Source organism: Rhinoderma darwinii, chromosome 5 (genome assembly GCF_050947455.1).
Source record: "Rhinoderma darwinii isolate aRhiDar2 chromosome 5, aRhiDar2.hap1, whole genome shotgun sequence".
Classification (NCBI taxonomy): Eukaryota; Metazoa; Chordata; class Amphibia; order Anura; family Rhinodermatidae; genus Rhinoderma; species Rhinoderma darwinii.
The window spans coordinates 241,010,354-241,034,942 of NC_134691.1; the positions used below are offsets into that span (position 1 = coordinate 241,010,354).

Consider the following 24,589-nt stretch of genomic DNA (forward strand, 5'->3'; position numbering starts at 1 on the left):
TAGTGTGGAGACTGTTTTAGCTGCAAGAGGGGGGGGGACACCAACTCTATATTAATGCCTATGGATTTAGAATGGGGTGTCATAAAAGCTTCTTTAGGCATAATGTGTTGGTGTCCCAATATTTTTGTCCATATAGTGTGTATATATATATATATATATTTATTTATATAATATATGTATATCTATATATATATATTACTTATATATATATATATATATATATATATATATACACACATGAAAAAGTATCTGAATTTTCACGTGAGTGCTGCAACTTCTTTTCATCTATTTGATGTACTGTGTATAGATAATATTCTGCAATGCCCCATGTCTACTAGAAGATGTATATATGTGCAGGTTTGTAGTCAAAGCCAAACAAAACTTACAATTTAACAAGTTAGTAGTGTCATGTTATTAGCAGTGGAAATTTAAAAAATAGTCTGTTTGTTTATGAAACAATCCTTTAGGTTTCATTCCAAAATAATCACTAGGTTTAAAAAAAAAATGATAACACACACACAATACACATCCTAATGGGCAATGTTTAATATTAAATTCTGTTGTTCAGTCATGAGTCTTTATATCCCCTTGTTATAACAGATGTGCTCACAGCAACAGGCACAACCATGAAAATCCAGCTGCACATGAAGTACATGTATAGTGGTGTATTATAAGGAGGGGGTCGCTACGGAGAAAAGAACCAACTATATTGAAGAACAACAGTAAAAGGTTTCTACTACATTCTTAGATCGTTCTTGTGTCCCATATCTATTTTAACAACACAGATATATTTGTTCAGCAACATAGTAAATATTCTATACATTTGATTAGTAGTTCGTGACCTTCAAATGGCTTTTTTTTTCTTATGTGCTTTCTTTGCCAGTCACAGCATTTACCAAATCCCAAGGAAATTGGTTTACCCAAAAATATCACCTCTTTTACTGCACCACACCACTAAACTGATCATGGCTGCTGTCAAAAAGACAGGGATTAAAATGAGAGCGCTAAGAATATCATCCGGAGGATCTTCCCATATTGCTGTGTCTGAAGAACAGTTTGAAAAAAATGTTGTGTGTATTCCAATAATGAATCTTTCTGCCAAGCTGTTTGGCCAAAAGCAGTTTCCCCTTCCAGCTGTAAGTTCTGCACATTTTGAAAGTATGTTATAGTGCCTGTGGGAAAATATAGAAGTAATAATTTGGTGAAAAAGTTATTACTGGTTGGCAAAGAGATTCATAAATAACTCCCCCCACCCCAAGAATATAGTACATACAGTACATAATTTTAAACTTCAAGCATTTTAAGTATACTCCTAATACCCAAATGCCTATGTATAAACACATATGCCAGTCTAAGGATAGGCATGAAAATCTCCTCTAGATACCAAACACAAGTAACGATTGTTAACATTAACAAATACAGTAAAGAAAGCAGCAAATCTGTAACCCAATTATTTCATTCCCGTTGTTTATAGAGCGCCAACATATCCTGCAGCATGGTACAATAATTGTCATCACTCGTCCCACAACCTAAATTCCCTATCTCAGACAAATACATGTGGAAAAAAGAAAAGAAAAAAAGGAAAAATATTGAACAAAAGCAGCACACTTTGGGTAGAAATTAAGTACAAAATACCAAGTATTTAAAACAAAAATACAAAATTATTTAATTATTAAAAGTATTTGACAATTATCATATTGGAATAACATTACACATAGTATCATATTAATACGAGTGCTATTTGAATAAGCCGACAATTTGATGCATGCATCCAAACATATGTTTAAGCATTATAACTTAATGATAACATATAATTCCAGGGAGATAGTCATCCCATAGTATTTAAATATAATTGGAAAAGACCAGATATTAAAGGCTTTATGCAAAAATATAATGAGACAAATTATCCCTACCTAAAATTCGGCAATATACAATTTACTTCATGCATTTGCAAGAGAGACAAAAAGAGACACTCCCAAAATATGTTTGAGGAAAATTGTATCCCATCCTGAAAGAGGTGTTGGAACCTGGACTACACTTACAATACAAAGGTACCAAACTTTCTCCAAACAGACTTTGGGAGTGTCTTCTATGTCTTTCTCGCAAGTAGATGAAGTGATTTGGAAATAGTTGAATCTCACGAAGAGAAAATATATCTTCCTCTCTCTTGGCATAAAACCTGTAATATCGGGTCCTTTCCAGGTACATATGGATGTGATGTGGATGAATTTCTCCCTGGAATTATAGATTGCTCATTACTCAATTGCCTAAACATAATTTTGGATACATGCATCTAATTTTCGGCACATCCTGATAAAAAAGTTGTTTTCTGGACGTTTTGTCAGCTGGATCCCGTCCTAAAAGACGTCTTGTAACCTGGACTATACCTGTAATTTCAAGGTACCAGTGAAGGAAACGCTAGCTGATAGCTAGATACAATTTTCCTCAAACATATTTTGGGAGTGTCTCTTTTTGTCTCTCTTGCAAAAGCATGAAGTAAATTGTATGTTGCCGAATTTTAGGTAGGGATAATTTGTCTCATATTTTTGCATAAAGCCTTTAATATCTGGTCTTTTCCAATTATATTTAAATACTATGGGATGACTATCTCCCTGGAATTATATGTTGTCATTAAGTTATAATGCTTAAACATATGTTTGGATGCATGCATCAAATTGTCGGCTTATTCAAATAGCACTCGTATTAATATGATACTATGTGTAATGTTATTCCAATATGATAATTGTCAAATACTTTTAATAATTAAATAATTTTGTATTTTTGTTTTAAATACTTGGTATTTTGTACTTAATTTCTACCCAAAGTGTGCTGGTTTTGTTCAATATTTTTCCTTTTTTTCTTTTCTTTTTTGCTATATTATTATATTGGACGGCACCGTGCAATAATATTTGCATTTTTTGGGTTATTTGAAAAGGATATCTGTTTCTTTTTGTTATAACTTCTTAGGAAGCCAATTAACCTGCTGTATTAGTATGTTTTTAGTGTATGGGAGGAAACCATAATACCCAGAAGAATTCCACAGTAAACACGGGGAGAGTATGAGCTATGCAGATGTTGGTCACAATGTACTATGGTAGTATTTTTAAAATTTTATGATTGCTATCCATTAAACTTTATTTACTGCAACCCATACCCATTAAGAAATAAGTAATGTACACTGATTCACTATCTGACTAATATTAATATTGAAACCATCTGCATAATATAGTTACAAGGTTCGGATAGCACTAGGTAATGGTATGGGTGTATGAGTAGGGGCCCAACCCGATCCAGTAAAGAAACGAAGTACTATGTACACCAATATGGAATTATTTATCCAAGTAATTTATTTATTTATTTATAGCCAGTGACAGTGCGTGCGACGTTTCGGTCAAAACATTGACCTTCCTCAGGCACTTTAGTCAATGCTGGTCCTGCGTGGCTGGCGCTGTAAGATTGGCGGGTAACCGCTGTGTGAGGCTACAAATAAATAAATAAATTGCTTGGATAAATAATTCCATATTGGTGTGCATAGTACTTCGTTTCCCATCTGCATAATATTGTATACTACACAGCTATGCAGGCCCATACACTGTATGCTGTGATGGTCCTTTCTATCGTAGCCAGCATTCACTTTGTCAGCAATTTGTGCTACAGTAGCTCTTCTGTTGGATTGGAGCAGACGGCCTAGCCTTCGCTCCCCACGCGCTTCAATGATCATTGAGTGCCCATGACCCTGTTGCCATTTCCCCTGTTGTCATTCATGAACCACTTTTGGTAGGTATTAACCACTGCATATTAGGAAAACCTAAGAGATGCTCTTGTGACCATCCATCTAGCCATTACAATTGTTTGGCTATTTTCCTGGTTCCAACACATCAACTTCAACTGTCCACTTGGTGCCTAATATATCCTCCCTCCCCTTGACAGTTGTGAATTATGATATAAACAATATTATTCACTTCACCTGTCAGTGGCTTAAATATTATGGTGGATGTGTGTACAGTACTGTGCAAAAGTTTTACGCAGTTGTGGAAAAATGAAGCAAAGTAAGAATGCTTTCAAAAATATACGTTTTTTTAATCAATTAATGAATTACAAAGTGTATAAACAGAAGAGGAATCTAAAATCAAATCAATATTTGGTGTCCACCCTTTGCCTTAAAAACATCATCAATACTTCTAGGTACACTTGCACAAAGTCATGGGTTTTGTAGGAGTCTAGTTAGGTGTATGATTAACCAATTATACCAAACAGGTGATAATGATCATCATTTTCATATGTATGTTGAAACACAGTCATTAACTGTAAAATAAACAGCTGTGTAGGAAGCTTAAATCTGGGTCAGGAACAGCCAAACTCTGCTACAACGGTGAGATTGTGGAAGAATGTTTCATGTCATGGGTCCACCATGGCAAGACTGAGCAAAGCAACAAGACACAAGGTAGTTATACTGCATCAGCAAGGTCTCTCCCAGGCAAAAATTTCAAAGCAGACTGGGGTTTCAAGATGTGAAGAAGCACAAAATGGGCAATGTTGAAGACCATAGATGCAGTGGTCAGCCAAGGAAACTTAGTGCAGCAGATCAAAGACACATCATGCTTACTTCCCTTTTATATTGGAAGATGTCCAGCAGTGCCATTAGCTCAGAACTGGCAGAAACCAGTGGGACCCAGGTACACCCATCTACTGTTCAGAGAAGTCTAGCCAGAAGTGGTCTTCATGGAAAATGCGGTCAAAAACCCATACTTTCAGCGTGATGCATGAAAACATAGGAACTGGGGTGCAGAAAAATGGCAGCAGGTGCTCTAGACTGACTAGTCAACATTTGAAACATTTGGCTTACAGTAATACAGTAATGAGTGTTTAAAGGCAACAGTGAAGCATGCTGGCACATCCTTACAAGTTTTGAGCTGCATTTTATCAAATGGAGTTGGGGATTTGGTCAGGATTAATTATTGCTCATAAATACAGGCAGATACTTATCCATCATGTAATACCATCAGGGAGGTGTCTGATTGGCTCCAAACTTATTCTGCAGCAGGACAATGACCCAAAACATACAGCCAATGTCATTAGGAACTATCTTCAGCATAAAGATGAACAAGGAGCCCTGGAAGTGATATGGCCACAGAGCCCTAATCTCAACATCATCAAGTCTGGCTGGGATTACATGTAGAGACAGAAGGATTTGAGGTAGCATACATCCACATTAGATCTGTGGTAAGTTCTCCAAGATGTTTGAAACAACCTCCCTGCCGAGTTCCTACAAAAACTGTGTGCAAGTGTACCTAGAAGAATGATGTTGTTTTAAAGGCAAAGGGTGGTCACATCAAATATTGATTTGACTTAGATTTCTCCTCTGTTCATTCACTTTGTTCTTTGTTACATGATAAAAAAAACTATTATCATTCTATTTTTTTAAAGCATTCTTACTTTGAAGCAATTTCCCACAACTCATAGTAACATATCAAGAATGCTTACAATCCACAATTAGGCTGGGTTCACACGACCTATTTTCAGGCGTAAACGAGGCGTTTTACGCCTCGAATTACGCCTGAAAACACGGCTCAAATACGTCGGCAAACATCTGCCCATTCATTTCAATGGGTTTGTTGACGTACTGTGCCGACGACCTGTAATTTTACGCGTCGCTGTCAAAAGACGGCGCGTAAAATAACAGCGTCGTCAAAGAGGTGCAGGACACTTCTTGGGACATAATTTGAGCCGTTTTTCATTGACTTCAATGAAGAACAGCTCCAAATTACGGCCGTAATTGACGCCTCGCAAAACGCGAGTACGAGCAATTACGTCTGAAATTCAGGAGCTGTTTTCTCCTGAAAACAGCTGCGTAATTTCAGCCGTAATTGACGTTATCGTGTGCACATACCCTAAATCTGCGTTTCCATGCAACTGTATAAAATCTTGTTAGTTACATTTTACTCAACTGATCTCAAGACATTATTATCCTTAGCTGCCCACACTGACCAAAGGTCCCCAGTTCCTGGGGACTTCACTCAAACGGGAACCTGTTTGAATGTTACATTATTCACCAGCTGTGCAAAAATACTTTCACCATGTACCCCACGAATAAGCTTCCCTAGCAACTGTCCTGACATGTCTAGCCTGTACCACTGAGGCCTGCAAAACTTCCAGCTTATTATCCGACAATCGACGCTCCATCAAATCACAATCAATTATGTTTCTTAAAAATAGTGCTCGTACTTCTGCTTTGTTCAGAGCAAAAGAAACCCCAAAACATCTCAAAACCCTCTCCATAGTATGCAACAAAATAGAACCCGCTGGCCCCACAAATAGAAAATCATCCAGGTAGTGAAGCACATAGGCCCAGCTGGCCTCCTGCTTGTGAACCCAATCAAAAAAAAGATGCTAAATACTCAAAGTTAGAAAGAGAGCAACCCATAGGCAAGCAACAGTCCACATAATACGAGCCCTGTGAAATGCCTACCCAGTCTATGGCTGCGTTAAATAAAGTATATGACACAAAACACATGCTGTGATAAATGCCATTATTCATGGGGGTCCCGTCCGGATACTTCAATGCAGAACACAAATTCCCGCCAGGCCCAACAAAACCTCACAGATGGCATGAGCTCCCAGCAACCCCTCCACCTGCTCCAACAAATCGCAGGGACTTAACAAGGCCCGCATCATCCCATCTACACCACAAACCCCAGCACCGCAGCACAGTCAATGGGCTGATTCTTAAGGTGGCCTCCTCACAGTCTGTCTCCAGCCCTGCTTGGTTACCAGGTCAGTCATCTGGACAACTGAAGACACCTCCCAAGCATGCGTTATAAAGCTGCCAAATCATTTGCCCGCAGTCTCCTCACCAGCATCTTCTTAATCTGAGAGCAGGGCTGGCGACAACCCGCCAACGCCTGCCGCCAAAGCAACCTGCCACAGAAGCAACCTGCCACCGAAGCAGGGCCTTTTTCCACCTCCAAACATGCCACTTATCCAAATGGGTGCCCGAAGCAGTTTTCTAGCAATTCCAGAGTCCTGATGAGCTGCAGGATTCCTCCCAGCCGAACGGGGCACCAAGCCAAACCAGTGGAGTAGCTTTAGGACTAAGCGACTCAAGTGGTTTGGATCACCGCTATCCCCTCCTCTCAACTGGGGCAACAAGAACATTGTCGCCACCACACAGCACCTTCGCAGGGACTGGAGAATCTCTTCCAAAGAAGACACCATGGATTCTAACTCTTCTCTTCCTGTGGCACTACTAAAGGAAAGACCTCCCCTTCCTGTGAATAACCCACTTCCCTTCTAGCATGTTAACAGTCCCCTTTTCCTTAAAGGTACCTACCCCTTAATTCATCCCTATTTTCTAATTCCCACTAAATTCCCCTGCAGCATACACTGCATCTCCGATAGTTAATCCACAATCCGCTTCTGCTGCGTCTTGCTGTCCTGCTCTCATTCAATTTATTACTTTGGTTGCCCGCCTTTGAACCTGTTCCAGCTCTTGTATGTCTTTATTGTACACTGGTACCCACAACTGTACACAATATTCCATATGCGGTTTGACTAGTAATTTGTAAAGTAATAAAACTATGTTTTCATCATGTGCATCTTTGCCTTTTAAAGGGAATGTGTTGCCAGCAAAACATGTTTTTTTTTTTTTTAGTTAAACAATTAGTGTGTAGGTGATTAAACATTGTTCTAATTTTTTTTTTTTTTCACGAGTCAGGAAATATTATAAATTGGATTCAATTGGATTCTAATTTATAATATTTCCCATTGCTGGTCACTAGATGGAGCCATTCCCAAAATTGCAGCATTGCATGTGGTAAAGCAACCACATTGCTTTATGCTGCAAAATTGGGTAAAAAGCCCTCGCTCTAGTGAGCTCTCAGCATCCCCCCCTCCTTTATCCTGGCTAGTGCCGGGAGAAACGAGGGGTTTGAACGGTCTAACCTCCTACACTGTGTGTCGCCATTTTTTGAGCTAACACACAGTGTAGAAGGTTTACATACAGTAGTAAACACACACTGAAACACAAACATACATAGAAATCCCTTACCTGCTCCAGTCGCCGCCGCTCCCTCCGGTCCATCCGCTCCGTCCGTTGCCGCTGCTCCATGTGCACAAGTCCGGAAGCCGCGACCGGAAGTAGTAATCTTACTGTCCGGCCGCGACTTCCGGTCCACAGGAAAATGGCGCCGGACGGCGCGCATTTCAAATTGAACTGTGTGGGAGTGGCGCATGCGCCGTTCCCACACAGCGGCGTACATGTTAGTGGATGGAACGGGCCCCGTTCGCAGTCCCTATGGGACTGGAGCTGCCGTATTCCATGTCTGTATGTGTCGTTAATCGACACATACAGAAATGGAAAAAAAAATGGCAGCCCCCATAGGGAATATAAAGTGTAAAAATAAGAAAAAGTAACACACAAACACACAAATTAATCCAAACGTTTTTAATAAAGCACTAACATCTTTAACATATTAAAAAAAAAATTGTGGTGACACTGTTCCTTTAAAGCATGTCAGATCCTGCCTGGAACTGATTAACATCATAATGACACTGCAGTCATGCTGATAACATATAACTATACTTGCACATGTTTAATCACCTTCCTTTGAGATTCCCATTAGTGAGCGTGTTTGTGTATGTCCGTAAAAGTCCAAGCTATTACAATATACAATTATTAAACTCGCACGGTGAACGCCGTGAAAAATAAAGAATTTTAAATGGCAAAATCTCGGTTTTTTGGTCACCTTGGCTCTACCAAAAAATGTAATAAAAAGTGCTCAAAAAGTCTTATGTACCAAAAAATGATACCAATAAAAACTACAGCTCCTCCCCTGCAAAAAATAAGCCCTCACACCACTCTATTGACGGAAAAATAAAAAAGTTGTGGCTCTCGGAAAGCGGGCTGGAAAAACGAAAAAGAAAAAAGCAAAACATGGATCAGTTCGGAAAGGGTTAATTACTTTTTAATGAAAAAACATTTATGACCACATGTGAGGTGTAGCCGTACTCGGGAGAAATTGCTTTACAAATGTTGGGGTGCATTTTCTCCTTTATCCTTTGTGAAATTGCAAAAATGCAACATTTTAGTGGAAATAATGTTGATATTCATTTTCACGGACTAATTCTAATAAATTCTGCAACAGACGTGTGGGGCCTAAATGCTCACTATACCCCTAGATAGATTCCTTAAGTGGTGTAGTTTCCCAAATGGGGTTACTTTTGGGGGGCTTCCACTGTTTTGCTCTCTCAGTGGCTTTGAAAATTCGACATAACACCCAAAAACTATTCCAGCTAAATTTGAGCTCCAAAAGCCAAATAGCGCTCCTTCCCTTCTAAGCCCCGGTGTGGGTCCAAACAGCAGTTTATTGCCACATATGGGGTATTTACGTAATCAGGAGAAATTGTTTTACAAATGTTGGGGTGTGTTTTCTCCTTAATTCCTTGTAAAAATTAAAAATGTCTACGTTCTTACAGAAAAAAAGTAGATTTTTACCTTTACAGACTAAGTCCAATGAATTCAGCAAAACAACTGTGGGGTCAAAATACTAACTTTACCCCTAGAAAAATTCCTTGAGAGGTGTAGTTTCCAAAATGGGGTCACTTTTGGGGGGTTTCCGCTGTTTTCATCCCTCCAGTGCATTGCAACCACGATACGGCACTGAAAACTATTCCAGCAAAATCAGAAATCCAAAATCCAAATGGTGTTCCTTTTCTTCTGAGGCCTGCTGTGGGTCCAAACAGCACTTTATTACCACATATGGGGTATTACTATAATCGGAAGAAATTGCTTTACATATGTTGGGGTGTTTCTCTACTTTTATTCCTTGTAAAAATTTAACATTTCTAAGTTTTTTCACAAAAAAAATAGATTTTCATCTTCACATACTAATTCAAATAAATTTAGCAAAAAAACTGTGGGTTCAAAATGCTAACTATACCCATAGATAAATTCCTTGAGGGGTATAGTTTCCAAAATGGGGTATCTTGTGGGGGATCTTTACTCTTTTGGTACCACAAGACCTATTCAAACCTGACATGGTGCCTAAAATATATTCTAGAAAAAATGTATTACAAATGAATTTTCGAAAAAAAAAATTACATTTGTACATTTTACATCTACTTTGCTTTAATTCCTGTAAAACGCATAAAGGGTTAAAACACTTTCTGAATGCTGTTTTGGATACTTTGAGGGGTGCCGGTTTCAAAATGGGGTGATTTATGGGGACTTTCTAATATATAAGGCCCTCAAAGCTACTTCAGAACTTAACTGGTCCCTGAAAAAATAGGCTTTTGAAATTTTCTTGAAAATATGAGAAATTGCTGCTAAAGTTCTAAGCCTTGTAACGTCCTAGAAAATAAAATAATATTCAAAAAACGATGCAAACATAAAGTAGACATATGGGAAATATAAACTAGTAAGTATTTTGTGCGGTATTACTATCTGTCTTACAAGCAAATACATTTAAATTTAGAAAAATGCTAATTTTTGCTAATTTTCTCTAAATCTTGGTGTTTTTTACAAATAAATATTGAATTTATCGACCAAATTTTTTCCATAACATAAAGTACAATATGTCACGAGAAAACACTCTCAGAATCACTTGAATAGGTAAAAGCATTGCAGAGTTATTACCACATAAAGTGACACATGTCAGATTTGAAAAATCAGCTTCGTCCTGAAGGCCAAAACAGGCTTAGTCCTGAAGAGGTTAATGGTTATAGGAATGCTTTGTAAAAACGTCAGATAGTAAAAAACGCCTTTGTGGCAGCTTTTCAAAACATAACAAAAAGGCAGAATGTGAACCAAGCCTTAATTTTTTTTATAAATAAATGGAAATATACGTCGAAAAAAGTAATGAGTATACTATGTTCACCCAAAACATTAAAATCAATGACAGGTGAAGTGAATAATATTGATTATCCCATTACATTGGAACCTTTTAAGGGGTAGTATTTATTAGGTCAACAGTCAGTTCTTGTAGTTGATGTGTTGAAAGCAGAAGAATGGGCAAGCGTAAGGATCTGAGCGACTGACAAGGGCCAGATTGTGATGGCTAGACAAGATCTCGTGGGGTGTTCCCGTTATGCCATGTTTAGTACCTACCAAAAGTGGCCCAAGAAAGCACAACCGGTCCTTTCTTGGGCCTCCTAATTCCCCTGAGCTGAATCCGATCAAGCATCTGTAGGGTCGATGCATCGACGGGTCAAAACTGATTTGGTGGCATGAGGGTAACCTACAAAATATTAGGCAGGTAGTTTTCATGTTATGTATGAAAAAAAAGATGTGGTTATAACAAACCATACCTAACAAACCCAAAATTGCAATGTAATATAGCACGGTGCCATTCCTGATATAGATTAATGAGAAAAGAAAAAAAGAAAGAAAAAATGATCCAGGAATATAACTAGGCACTCTTGGGTTTAATAAAATTAAATATATTATTTTATTTTTGAATCCAGATAATACCGGCAAAGTTAAATTTATACATAAATACACAAATAACAATTTAAAAAGAGAATTCTCCTGGCCAGGAAAGAGAACATACAATAAACCTTCAAAACATGGGTTATATTGCCTGATAGATATATAACATACTATATATGTGTGAAACACGATTTTACAAAAAGGATTTCAAAATGGAAAACCGCTGGGTTGTATTCACACTTGCGGTTTCCAAACATATATGTAATTTTTGTCACAATATTGCCAGAGTTCCTATTGGGAGTAGCTGGTAATGGTATTTTTAAAGAGATTTTCTTTATATGCATATAATATGACTTGACTCTCAAAATAGAAAAATAGCCTCATGAATTAAAGGAATGTGGTTGAAAGCGTGCTTTTTTTCTCTCATCAATGGATTATCAGTTCCAATTCAAATCTTGTGGTGATAGGAAGTCTTTTCACAGACCTTTGGGTCCATGTATAGCTCTCATGAAATTGGGCTTTAAAGCAAGATAAAAGCTTGTATAGGTTATTACCTTTGCCTCCGACATCCAGTAAGTGCCAGGGAAACCATACGGGGAGGCAGTCAACTCCGGGGTGAAGAAAGGCAGGTCTCCTCAGAAGGAAAATTCACCTGTGTGGCCACACATTAGTTTCAAAGCATCCACATCTCCACCATTGCTTCCCCTGGTACTCTCCTCCATTGATCCATGCGGGCAACAACCACTGTACTCACGGGGATATGGACCCAGCGATACAGGATCGCACACCGGCACTTCAGGTGAATTAGAAGCACTCCGAGAGGAACCGACCCAACAGGACAAGATCGCACGCCGGCAACCAGGTAAGTAAAATTCCAACGTATGTTCCCTTCCACGTGTGGTCTTCAACCTTTTTGTAAAATCGTGTTTCACACATATATAGTATGTTATATATCTATCAGGCAATATAACCCATGTTTTGAAGGTTTATTGTATGTTCTCTTTCCTGGCCAGGAGAATTCTCTTTTTAAATTGTTATTTGTGTATTTATGTATAAATTTAACTTTGCCGGTATTATCTAGATTCAAAAATAAAATAATATATTCAGTTTTCATGTTATGGCTGAACGGTGTATATTACAAATATGCTACAATTTACATTAGCTGACTATGTAATCAATGTTAACCCCTTAATGACCGCCGATACGTCTTTTTACGGCGGTCATTAGTGGGCTTTATTCTAGAGCGCCGCTATTCTACGTCGCTGCTGTAGAATAAAGTAAACAGAGCAGGGAGCCGTGAAATCTCCCTGCTCTCAGCTGCCAGAGGCAGCTGAGGGCTGGGGGCGTCCCTGCTCTGCCGGGTGAGATCGATATTAGTATCGATCTCACCCGTTTAACCCTTCAGATGCGGTGCGCAATAGCGAGCACCGCATCTGAGTGGTTTTGGAGAGAGGGAGGCAGCTCCCTCTCATCTCACTGACACCCGGCGATAAAATCGCCGAGTGTCTGTGTCTTCTATGTCAGCAGGGGGTCTAATAAAGACCCCCAGGTCTGCCTGGAGCGAATGCCTGCTAGATCATGCCGCAGGCATGACCTAGCAGATGCCTGTCCGTTTTAAACGGACAGGCAGTAATACACTGCAATACAAAAGTATTGCAGTGTATTATAATAGCGATCGAAGTCCCCTAGTGGGACTAGTAAAAAAGTTTAATAAAGTTAATTAAAAAAAAAAAAGTGAAACAAAAAAAATGAAAAACCCAGCTTTTCCCCTTACAAAATGCTTTACTATTAAAAAAAAATACAATAAAGCAAAAAAGTTACACATATTTGGTATCGCCGCGTCCGTAACGACCCCGACTATAAAGCTGTTACATTATTTAACCTGCACTGTGAACGCCGTAAAAAATAAAATAAAAAACAATGGAAAAATTGCTGTTTTCTGTTAATCCTGACTTAAAAAAAACGTGATAAAAAGTGATCAAAAAGTCGCATCTACTCTCAAATGGTACCAATAAAAACTGCAAGTCGTCCCGCAAAAAAACAAGACCTTATACAGCTATGGCGACGCAAAAATAAAAAAGTTACAGCTCTTCTAATGTGACAATGGAAAAATGTAAAAAATGGCTTGGACATTAGGGCCCAGAATGCAAGCAGGGGGAAGGGGTTAATCAAAGGAAGAGGTATATATTTACATTCGTAGAAGCAGAAGGGATCCAACTGTACATCAGCTAGGCTCTTTACGTTGTAGTCTATTGAAGTTAAGGAAACCTCCAAGCATGATGGCTAGGCTGTTTCCAAAATTACTATACTAGATTATTAGTATACAAATTATATTACTAGAGTTAATTAAGCTCTCTCTGGCTTCATCTTCTTCTCATGGCCACCGTGGCTGGGTTTTTCAGCACTACAAGGGTCACAAGTCCCTACAAATATGTCATTCGTCAGAAAAATGATAATATGATAACAATAACCTACAATACAGTCTTAAAACTACGAATCTGGATTCTATTCTATTTTGGCACGGGCATTCCCGACACACCCATTAGCTTAAAAGATTAACGTGTTAACAAAGGGTTTTATAAACATTAAAGGGCATATAGACATCATAAAAGCGGTCCCCTGCACGGGACTCACTTCATGTGCCAGAACGGAGATAAAAGCTGACTTCATTTTAAAAATTGGTTGTCTTTGTGAGAGCACCCCTTTGACTAATATGCTATTATTTTAGAATGAATAAATATTATAAAGAATATTAGTTAGAATTTTATTACTGCCATTATTATCTCTATTATAAACATTCACTTTTCTATTTCTAGCACATACAGCTGAGGCAATCTTGTTATTTTTCTAACACTTTCCCCAAAGCACTAAAATATTTCTACATCTATCACATCTCACTCACTCGTAACTTTGCAACACTCACATTTAACAAAAAATGCCAAAAGGATTTATGCTAAAGAAAAGACAAATTATATATACATTAAAGAAAATCTCTAAAATTGTTCCTCAGACGGAAAATGCAGAGCCCATTGATTTATTGGAAACTAAATAGTGTATGTATATAATTACATTTTGGGAATGTTTTTGTAGTTTTCATTGTTGCATTAATTACAAATGGAGACATTCATAAGACACAGATGTGAAAATATACATACATTATGCAGGCACAAAACCAAAGAAAAGCTAAAGTAGCTCCCTAGTGTGAGGATAATTCTAACATAAATCTTAGCTTACTAGATGCCTGTACGTTTAAGTTAGAGGGAGAGGAAGATTAGGATTTATTTAGTCTAAAACACAATTTTCTGATGTTTTTCTCACTGCAAGCGTGCTCCAAACTTCCCTGTAACGCTTCTCATCTACATGTATGTGACAATGCGTCAAGGGGTTAAGTCCTGTAAGTTGCGAGATGAGGCCTTCATGAAGCGGACTTGTTTCTCCAGCACATGCCACAGATGCTACCTCGGATTGAGATCTGGGGAATTTGGAGGTCAACTCAACACCTTAAACTCTTTGTCATGTTCCTCAAACCATTCTTGAATATTTTCTGCAGTGTGGCAGGGAGCATTATCCTGCTGAAAGAGGCCAATGCCATTAGGGAATACCATTGCCATTAAGGGGTGTGAGTGATCTGCAACAATGTTTAGGTAGGTTGCACCTGTCAAAGTGGCATGCACATGAATTCCAGACACCTAAGGAATCCCAGCAGAAAATTGGCCACAGAATTACACTCAGGGTGGCGTTAGGGGGAGGGGGGACAACTGGTAATACAATTAAATAGGTAAATACTATTTTTTTTTATTTATTTGGGGGGCTGTGTGGCACTATATACAAGGGTGGGCGGTGTGGCACCATATACAAGGGGAGGGGGAGCTGTGTGGCACTATATACAAGGGGGGCTGTGTGGCACTATATACAAGGCGGGGCTATGTGGCACTGTATACAAGGGGGGTCTGTGTGGCATTGTATATAGTGCCATAAAGACCCCCCTTATATACAGTGACACACAGCCCCCCTTGTATATAGTGCCACACAGCCCCCTCTCTAGTATACACACAAGGGAGGGGGCAGTGTGGCACTATATACAAGGGGGAGCGGTGTGGGACTATATTTAAGGGGAGGGGGCTGTGTGGCACTATATACACAGGGAGGGGGGACTGTGTGGCACTATATACAAGGGGGAGCTTGTGTGGCACTACCTACTAAGGTAGGCTGTATGGCACGATCTACAGGGGGCTGTATGGCACTATACACAAGGAGGAGGGCAGTGTGGTGTTATCCACAGAGTGCTGCATTTAACGCAATCTACATGGGCCACAAAGGGGGCATTATTACTGTGGGGGCAAAAAGGGGGCACAGTTAATGATGGGGCACTTTTATTGTGTCGAGCACTGAAGGATCATTATTACAATCTGGGGCACTGTGGATTACGAGTTTGTTTAGAGGATGGGGTATAGGTGTGGAGGGTGCTGAAAAGGCAAGAAACTAACATGTCTGTGTGTATTCTGCAGAGACGAGTCATGGCTGCAATAATTCGTCACAGCGGTCTGGGCCGGATGGAGAAAAATAGGGAAAGTGAATGAGTCCAATCAGAGAAAACATCACCTGTGAGTCACTGGATATAAATATGCTGTAATCAATTGTATGGTCTGCAGAGCTCCTGTGTATAACTGACATCTACCACCATATAATCACTACATTGTGGTAATATTGGTCTTTGTATAGTGGTTTTTATGCAGTAACAATATGGTGGTATTACCCAGTCCCTATGTGGTTATGGTGTGGTGGTATTATTCAGTAACAGTATTCAGTAACTTTTTTTTTATTTATTATTTTCAACACTTCAGTTGTTTATTACAAACAGTTTCAAACTACTGTTAATAGATATTTTATAATGTTCTTTAACAACAAAAGTCAATAACAATTGACGTTTTCAATTTCAATATACACATATGTTGCTTCTTTAACTCTTATATATTAAAAGTATCAAACAAGTGCTGGATATATTTGTTCTGTGTTAGATTTTATCAATTCAACTAAAATCTTCTTGTTGAATAAAGTTCAAATTCTTACAATATAACTTAGTTATTATATATTCAGATGGCCAATATTGGAGTTCTGATCTGGCACTAATTTAGCGAGATTTATTTGTTTTTCTACCTTATAAACCTGTCAGTCTTCATTAAACTTCCCTGCCTCCTCAAAATCTCCTACTACGCACTACAACTACGCACCAGAGCTTTGCCGCTAGCACAATCTTCCACTTGGCATGGTGCAACAACCAGCCATCATGACGGACACCTCCGATTTTCTTCCTCCTTAAAATTTGACGCCGCAACCAGGGTTAATCCCTGGCTATACAACAGAGCGAGCGCACCCCTTATCTCCCAGAGGATGTAATCAACATTTTTTTTTCTTTTTTTTTTAAATATATACATTTTCCATCCTCTTTTTTTGAAGTGAAGTCCTCTGCATTACAGTTTATAATCTTTAAGATGACTCTGCAAAATTCCCGTATTCCTGGTTGTGTACCATTGTTCCAATAAAGGTGCAGGAGGTGGATCAGAACTTTCTTCCGAAGCTGATCTAAAATCTTTGTTCCTGGGTACCATGACCCACCAATCTCCATCAAAACACTGTTCAGGGATGTTGGAACAGATGTTTCTTTTGACATCTACATATGAAGGGTACGGGATCTTAGCAAAATTCCTATGTAAATAAGCGACTCTCCGATTGTACCTCATATACCGGCAAATGTGGCTCCAACTGACGTATGATGATATAGAGGTTTTTTTCCCATTTGGGTTCCAATCTGCCAGCTCATTGAGGTTTTGGTTCTTCCATAATGGGTTTTTGCCTTTGTCTGACAAGATCACTGGATCGTTTTAACCTTGCCTGATGTTTTTGAACCCACTCTGAAGGTGTGTGGTTTTCTACAACTTCAGGTTGCTCCATAAGCAGAGAGGTACTCGAGAGGGGCGTTCAAACAATAACTCAGTTTAACCTGTTGCACTATGAACAGTATTATTGTAGGCCCATATGACATTCTGTACATGGTCAGGTCATCGTTTCGTGATATTCTTCTCCCAGAGTTCTTATGAGGTTCAGTGGTGTTCTACCTTTCTCACATTCCATTCCCTTGAGGGTGATTTTAAAAGACTTTAAAAGTCGTTGAAAAGCTACTGAAAAGTCAAGTTAAAAAGTTTCTTGCCACTGTGTATTTAAATGAAATGTACACCATTGACATTGTTTTTTGTCTTTTTAAGGCCTTATTCACACGAACGTATATTACGTCCATGATACGCAAGTGAAAATCACGCGTGTCGCATGGACCTATGTTAAGCTATGGGGACATTCAGACTGTCAGTGATTTTCACGCAGCGGACACATAAAACATAAAACTCACGACATGACCTATACTTGCCCGTGTTTCGCGCAGCACGCACCCATTGAAATCAATGGGTGCATGCAAATCGCGCACGGCACACGGAAGCACTTCCGGGTGACGTGCGTGATTCGCGTTACAGCTGTTAAAGAAGTGAAGGGAAACATTAAAGCCCCTCCTTCTTTACTGTTTCGTAACATAAAAAAAGAGTGTCATAATGATGCCGGCTACGCGAAAATCACGCAGCCACGCACCGTATTTTGCGCCGCAAAATGCACACGCACGTGTGAATCTGGCCTAAATAAAATTGTGCATTAGTGTGATCGGTGCAACTTCCTTAATACATTTTATTAAAAATTATTTTTACTTTTTGAGATACAGCTGGTTTGTATTCTGTATACAGAGCAGCTGTATCGTTCAAAACCTGAATCCGTCTGGTCCGTGGAAACTGATGAGTTCAGTGAAAGCGGGTACTGTATGTCTCTGACACGCTGGATCCACCTGTAATCGATCACATCTAAGTTATGAACTTAGATGTGATCGATAGCAGCTCGATCCTGCGTGTCAGAGCCACTGACCTGACAGAAACCGTTTTGAGCGCAAGATATAGCTGCTCTGTATACAGGATACAAATAAGCTGTATCTCAAAAATTAAAAATAATTTTTAATAAAATGTATTTGGGAAGTTGCACCAATCACACTGATGGACAATTTTATTATTATTTCAAAAAACAAAACACAATTTCAAAGTTGTACATAGCCTTTAACCCTTTCAGGACCGAGCTCATTTTGGCCTTCAGGACCAGACCCATTTTTTCAAATCTGACATATTTCACTTTATGTGGTAATAACTCCGGAATGTTTTTACCTATCAAAGCGATTCTGAGATTGTTTTCTCGTGAGACATTGGACTTTATGATAGTGGAAAAATTTGGTCGATAAATTCAATATTTATCAGTGAAAAACACCAAAATTTTGTGAAAAATTGCAAAAATTAGCATTTTTCTAAATGTAAATGTATCTGCTTGTAAGACAGGCAGTTATACCACAGAAAATTGTTGCTAATTAACATCCCCCACATGTCTACTTTAGATTGGCATCGTTTTTTGAACGTCATTTTATTTTTCTATGACTTCACAAGGCTTAGAACTTTAGCAGCAATTTCTCTCATTTTCAAGAAAATTTCAAAAGGCTATTTTTACAGGGGCCAGTTCAGTTGTGAAGCGGCTTTTAGGGCCTTATATATTAGAAACCGCCAAAAAGTCACCCCATTTTAAAATCTTCACCCCTCAAAGTATTCAAAACAGCATTTAGAAAGTTTCTTAACCCTTTAAACGTTTCACAGGAATTAAATCAACGTAGAGGTGAAATGTCCGAATTTCATTTTTTTTTTGCAGAAATTCATTTTTAATCTATTTTTTCTGTAACACAGAAGTTTTTACAACTCAATATTTATTGCCCAGATTTTGCAGTTTTTAGAAATATCCTACATGTGGCCGTAGTGTGCTAATGGACTGAAGCACCGGCCTCCGAAGTAAAGGAGCACCTAGTGGATTTTGGGCCTCCTTTTTATTAGAAAATATTTTAGGCTCCATGTCAGGTTTGCAGGGCTCTTTCGGTGCCAAAACAGTGGAAACCCCCCAAAAGTGACCCCATTTGGGAAACTACACCCCTTGAGGAAATTATCTAGGGGTATAGTGAGCATTTTGACCCCGCAGGTTTTTTGCAGAAATTATTGGAAGTAGGCTGTGAAAATTAAAATCTACATTCTTTCAAATAAAATGTAGGTTTAGCTAATTTTTTCTAATTTCCACAAGAACTAAAGGATAAAAAGCACCACAACATTTGTAAAGCAATTTCTCCCGAGTAAAACAATACCCCACATGTGGTAATAAATGGCTGTTTGGACACACGGCAGGGCTTAGAAGGGAAAGAGCGCCATTTGGCTTTTGGAGCTCAAATTTAGCAGGAATAGTTTGCAGAGGCCATGTCACATTTACAAAGCCCCTGAGGGGACAAAACAGTGAAAACACCAAAAAAGTGACTCCATTGAGAAAACTACACCCCTTGAGGAATCCATCTAGGAGTGTAGTGAGCATTTTCACCCCACAGGTGTTTCATAGATTTTATTAGAATTGGGCAGTGAAAATAAAAAAAAATCCTTTTTCTTCAATAAGACGTAGCTTTAGCTCCAAATTTTTAATTTTATCAACAAATAAAGGAAAAAAAGAACCCCAACCTTTGTAAAGCAACTTCTCTGGAGTACGGCAATACCCCACACGTGGTCATAAACTGCTGTTTGGGCACATGGCAAGGCTCAGAAGGGAAGGAGCGCCATTTGCTTTTGGTGTACAGATTTTGCTGCATTTGGTTTCTGGTCGCTATGTCACATTTGCAAACTCCCTGTGGAACCAAAACAGTGGATCCCCTCCAGAAGTGACCCCATTTTGGAAACAACACCCTCAAGATATTCACCTAGGGGTGTAGTGAGCATGTTAACCCCACAGGTGTTTTGCAGAAATTCGTGTGCACAAGATGTGTGAGAGTGAAAATTGGATTTTTTTCCATAGATATGCCAATATGTGGTGCCCGGCTTGTGCCACCATAACAAGACAGCTCTCAATTATTATGCGGTGTTTCCCGGTTTTAGAAACACCCTACGTGTGGCCCTAATCTTTTGCCTGGACATTCGACAGGGCTCAGGAGTGAAAAAGTACCATGTAAAATTGAGGCCTAATTTGGCGACATATAAAGTATTGGTTCACAATTGCAGAGGCTTTGATGTGAAATTAAAAGAAACCCCTGAGAAGTGACCCCATTTTGGAAACTGCACCCCTCAAGGCATTTATTAAGGGGTGTAGTGAGCATTTTCACCCCACGTATCTTTTCCATAAATGATTGCGCTGCGGAAGGTACAAATTAAAAATTTTCCCTATATATGCCAATTCATTGTCAAATATGTCGTGCCCAGCTTATGCCACTGGGGACACACACCTCAAAAATTGTTAAAAGGGTTCTCCCAGGTATGGCGATGCCATATATGTGGACGTAAACAGCTGTTTGGGCATGCTGTAGGGCTCAGATGGGTGGGAGCGCCATTTGGCTTTTGGAGCGTGGAATTTGCTTGGTAATAGTTTTGTTTGGAGTATCACTGTTGTTTCCGTTTATAATGTGGGGCATATGTGAGCTCGGCAGAGTACATCAGGGGCATAGTCAGGTGGTATAATAATAAGGTAGAAAAAAATAAAAATAATCCATAGATGTGTGTTACGCTGTGATCGATCCTTTCTGCACAGGCCGGTGTCGCACTGATAAATGTCCTTACTTATCCCCCTTTTGGTCCACCTTTGCAGTTTGGGGAATTTTGCCGGGCAAGTGTTGTCCTGGTATAATACGGGCGCCCTCCCCTTCCTGGTTCCCTAATTTTAGTGCCTTGATACATCGCCTTTTGAAACAGAAGAAACGTTTCCCTCGGGCCGGCACAACTGCATATTTTTATTTCCTGGCTTATTGGTGCCTTGACTAATTTTATTTTTTCATAGACTTAGTGGTATGAGGGCTCTTTTTTTACGGAACGAGCTGTAGCTTTTATTGGTACCATATTGGGGTACATGCAACTTTTTGATCACTTGTTATCCTTTTTTGGGAGGCAAGGTGACAAAAAAACAGCAATTCTGCCATAGTTTTTTAGTTTTTAATATACAGCGTTCACCACGCGTTATAAACTACATGTTACCTTTATTCTGCGGGTCAGTACGATTCCGGCGATACCTAATTTATAGAATTTTTTTATAACTTTTTGCACAATAAAATTACTTTTGGAAAGAGAATGTATTTTTTCTGTCGCCCTGTTGTGAGAGCCATAACTTAAATTTTTTCGTCGATGGAGCGGTGTGAGGGTTTGTTTTTTGCGAGACGAGATATAGATTTTATAGGTACCATTTTTGGATACGTGCGACTTTTTGATCACTTTTTATTTCAATTTTTGGAAGACCGTGACCAAAAAAACAGTAATTATGGCAGTATTTTTGAGGGTTTTTTTTTACGGCGTTCACTGCGCTGGATAAATAACATAATATTTTTATAGTTTAGGTCGTTTCGGTCGCAGCGATACCAAATATGTATGGCTTTATTATTTTTTTCAATAATAAATGACTTGATAAGGGAAAAAGGGCGATTGTGTTTTATTTTATTACTTGAAACTTTTATTGTATGTTTTACAACTTTTATTTTTCCTTTTTTTACACTTTTTTTTTAACATTTTTCTTTAGTCCCACTAGGGCACTTGACGGTCCAACTGTTTGTTTGATGTTCTAATACATTGCACTACCTATGTAGTGCAATGTATTGGAACTGTCAGTTGTTCACTGACAGCAAGCCGATCAGGCTCCACCTCTGGGCGGGGCCTAATCAGCTTACATAATGGCAGACAGGAGTCCATTGTTAGGGCTCCTGTTCCCATGGTAGCAGTCGCCAGCCTTGTCATCGCGTGGCAAGGCTGCCGATTTGCTACAAACCTCTAGGATGCAGCGATCACAATGGATCTTTGCATCGAAGGGGTTAATGCCAGGAATCGGAGCTAGCTCCGGTTCCTGGCGATAGATCGGGGTGTCCGCTGTAACATACAGCGGACACTCACTGCTGATGACGACGGCTCAGCTTCTGAGCCGGAAGCTGAACCGGCGCCATCTTGCCGATGGTACCGGAAGCCTCCTGGGCCCCGCCGACAACGGGGCATAGGAGGATTCCGTTACTCGCGGACCGGGAGGTAAGTATTAGCCCTCCGATCACCTTTGCAGCCACCGGCAACCCAGCGATCACGTTGCTGGGGTGCCGGTGGCCAGTGGCGTAACTACCGCGGTAGCAGCAGTAGCGGCTGCTACGGGGCCCGGGGCTTGAGGGGGCCCGGTGGCGCCGCTAGCAGCCGTTATGGCTACTACAGCGGTAGCGTCGCTACTGTGGGGCCCGCGACGCCGAGACTTACACAGGCCCTCTCATGCCTGTAGGTGTCGCTAGCACCGGAGGGGGCCCCAGTGCTAGCGGCAGCCAAACACATGTATTAGCACTGAATGGCCGGGCATGTTCCGTGCCTGACCATCCAGTGCCTTACAATGACACTGATTGGCTAGCGGCGCGATGACATCATCGCGCCGCTTCCATGCTTAGAAGGTGCTGATTGGCGGGGCAAGTCATTCTGCCCCGCCAATCAGCGTCATTGGAGGACGCTCGTTCAGCTCCTGCAGACATGCTCAGAAGAGAGCATGTCTGCATCGCCAGTGAACAGCGTGGGAACCGGAGAATGTGAGTATGTCAAGTTTTTGTTTTTTCCCCCTCATAAAAATGTGAATGGCATTATCTATAGTGGTGGGGGGGGGGGGGGTCATCTTTATGTGGGCTATTATATATAGGGTTCTATATGTGGGGCAGTAGCTACAGGGGGGTCTATATGTGGGGCAGTAGCTACAGGGGGGGTCTATATGTGGGGCAGTAGCTACAGGGGGGGTCTATATGTGGGGGTGTGGGCCACTATATACAGGGGGCTCTATATGTGGGCCACTATATACAGGGGGGGTCTATATGTTGGCCACTATATACAGGGGGCTCTATATGTGAGCCATTATATACAGGGGGCTCTATATGTGGGCCACTATATACAGGGGGGGGGGTCTATATGTGGGCCACTATATACAGGGGGGTCTATATGTGGGCCACTATATACAGGGGTGGGTTACCTGTGGGGCACTAGCAACAGGGTGGCTATATGTAGTGCACAGTCTACAGGGGTGGGCTATATGTGGGACACTATATACAGGGGGAGCTATATGTGAGACACTATGTACAGAGGTGGGCTATACGTGGAGCAAGAACTATAGGGGAAGCTATATGTAGGGCAGCACCGTGGCTCAGTGGTTAGCACTATTGCCTTGCAGCTCTGGAGTCCATATGTGGGCACTATCTATAGGGGCTTCTATGTAGGTCACTATCTACAGGGGGCACGGTGTGTGTGTGTGTGACAGTTATATTTAGATGTGTTGAGAATTTTAACTTTGTTTACAGGTGCAGAAATGTTTTAAAAGTGAGAAGCTGAAGACATCTGAACGGAAAACTGCAGAAATGGGTCATGGCCGGTAGAAATCCATCATAGATGTCTGAACCGGAGGGAGAAGAAAAGAACTAGAATCTGAGACGTCACCGGTGAGTCACTTAATGTAAATGTTTGTTCTGCCTCTAATCAGTAATGTAGTCACTGTATGATCTGCAGCGAGATGATGGTGATAGGATTTTTTTTGTGAAACCGCATCTCCCAGCATATCCTTATCATTGTTCAGGCCATGCTGGGAGCTGTAGTTTTACGCCGTACAAACCTATACGCAGTGGCGTAACTACCGCTATAGCAGCCGTAGCGACTTCTACAGGGCCTGCAGCATGAGGGGGCCCGTGCCACCCGCCGGCACGGCCCCCTCCCATGGCAGCAGGCTCCGCTAGCAGCCGCTATGGCTGCTACAGCACGACGCCACTGAAGGGGTTGTTCCTACATAAGACATGTATCCCCTAATCACAGGATAGGGGATACATGTGTGATCGCTGGCAGCGATGAGGAGAACGGGGGACCGAAAGTCCCCCCTAAGTTCTCCATGACAAACCTCGGACTTCCGGGGTCTGTGTCGGCAGCTCCGTAGAAATGAATGGAGCGCCGGTCGCGCTTGTGCGCATGCGTGACTAGCGCTCCTTTCATTTTTATTGAACTGCGCAGACGCCGGAAGTCCGAGGTTAGTCATGGA

The 24,589-nt window shown here is 40.4% G+C and overlaps 1 protein-coding gene across 1 annotated transcript in view; it reads right to left on the reverse strand.

Moving 5' to 3' along the window:
• Nucleotides 1-267: 267 nt before the first annotated feature.
• Nucleotides 268-24,589, reverse strand: part of RAMP3 (receptor activity modifying protein 3) — a 483,921-nt gene continuing 459,599 nt past the window's right edge. Inside the window, exon 3 of the mRNA XM_075828552.1 lies at nt 268-1,172. Coding sequence (XP_075684667.1) covers nt 917-1,172 — 256 coding nt within the window. The 3' untranslated portion in view covers nt 268-916. The remainder of the gene's footprint in view (nt 1,173-24,589) is intronic.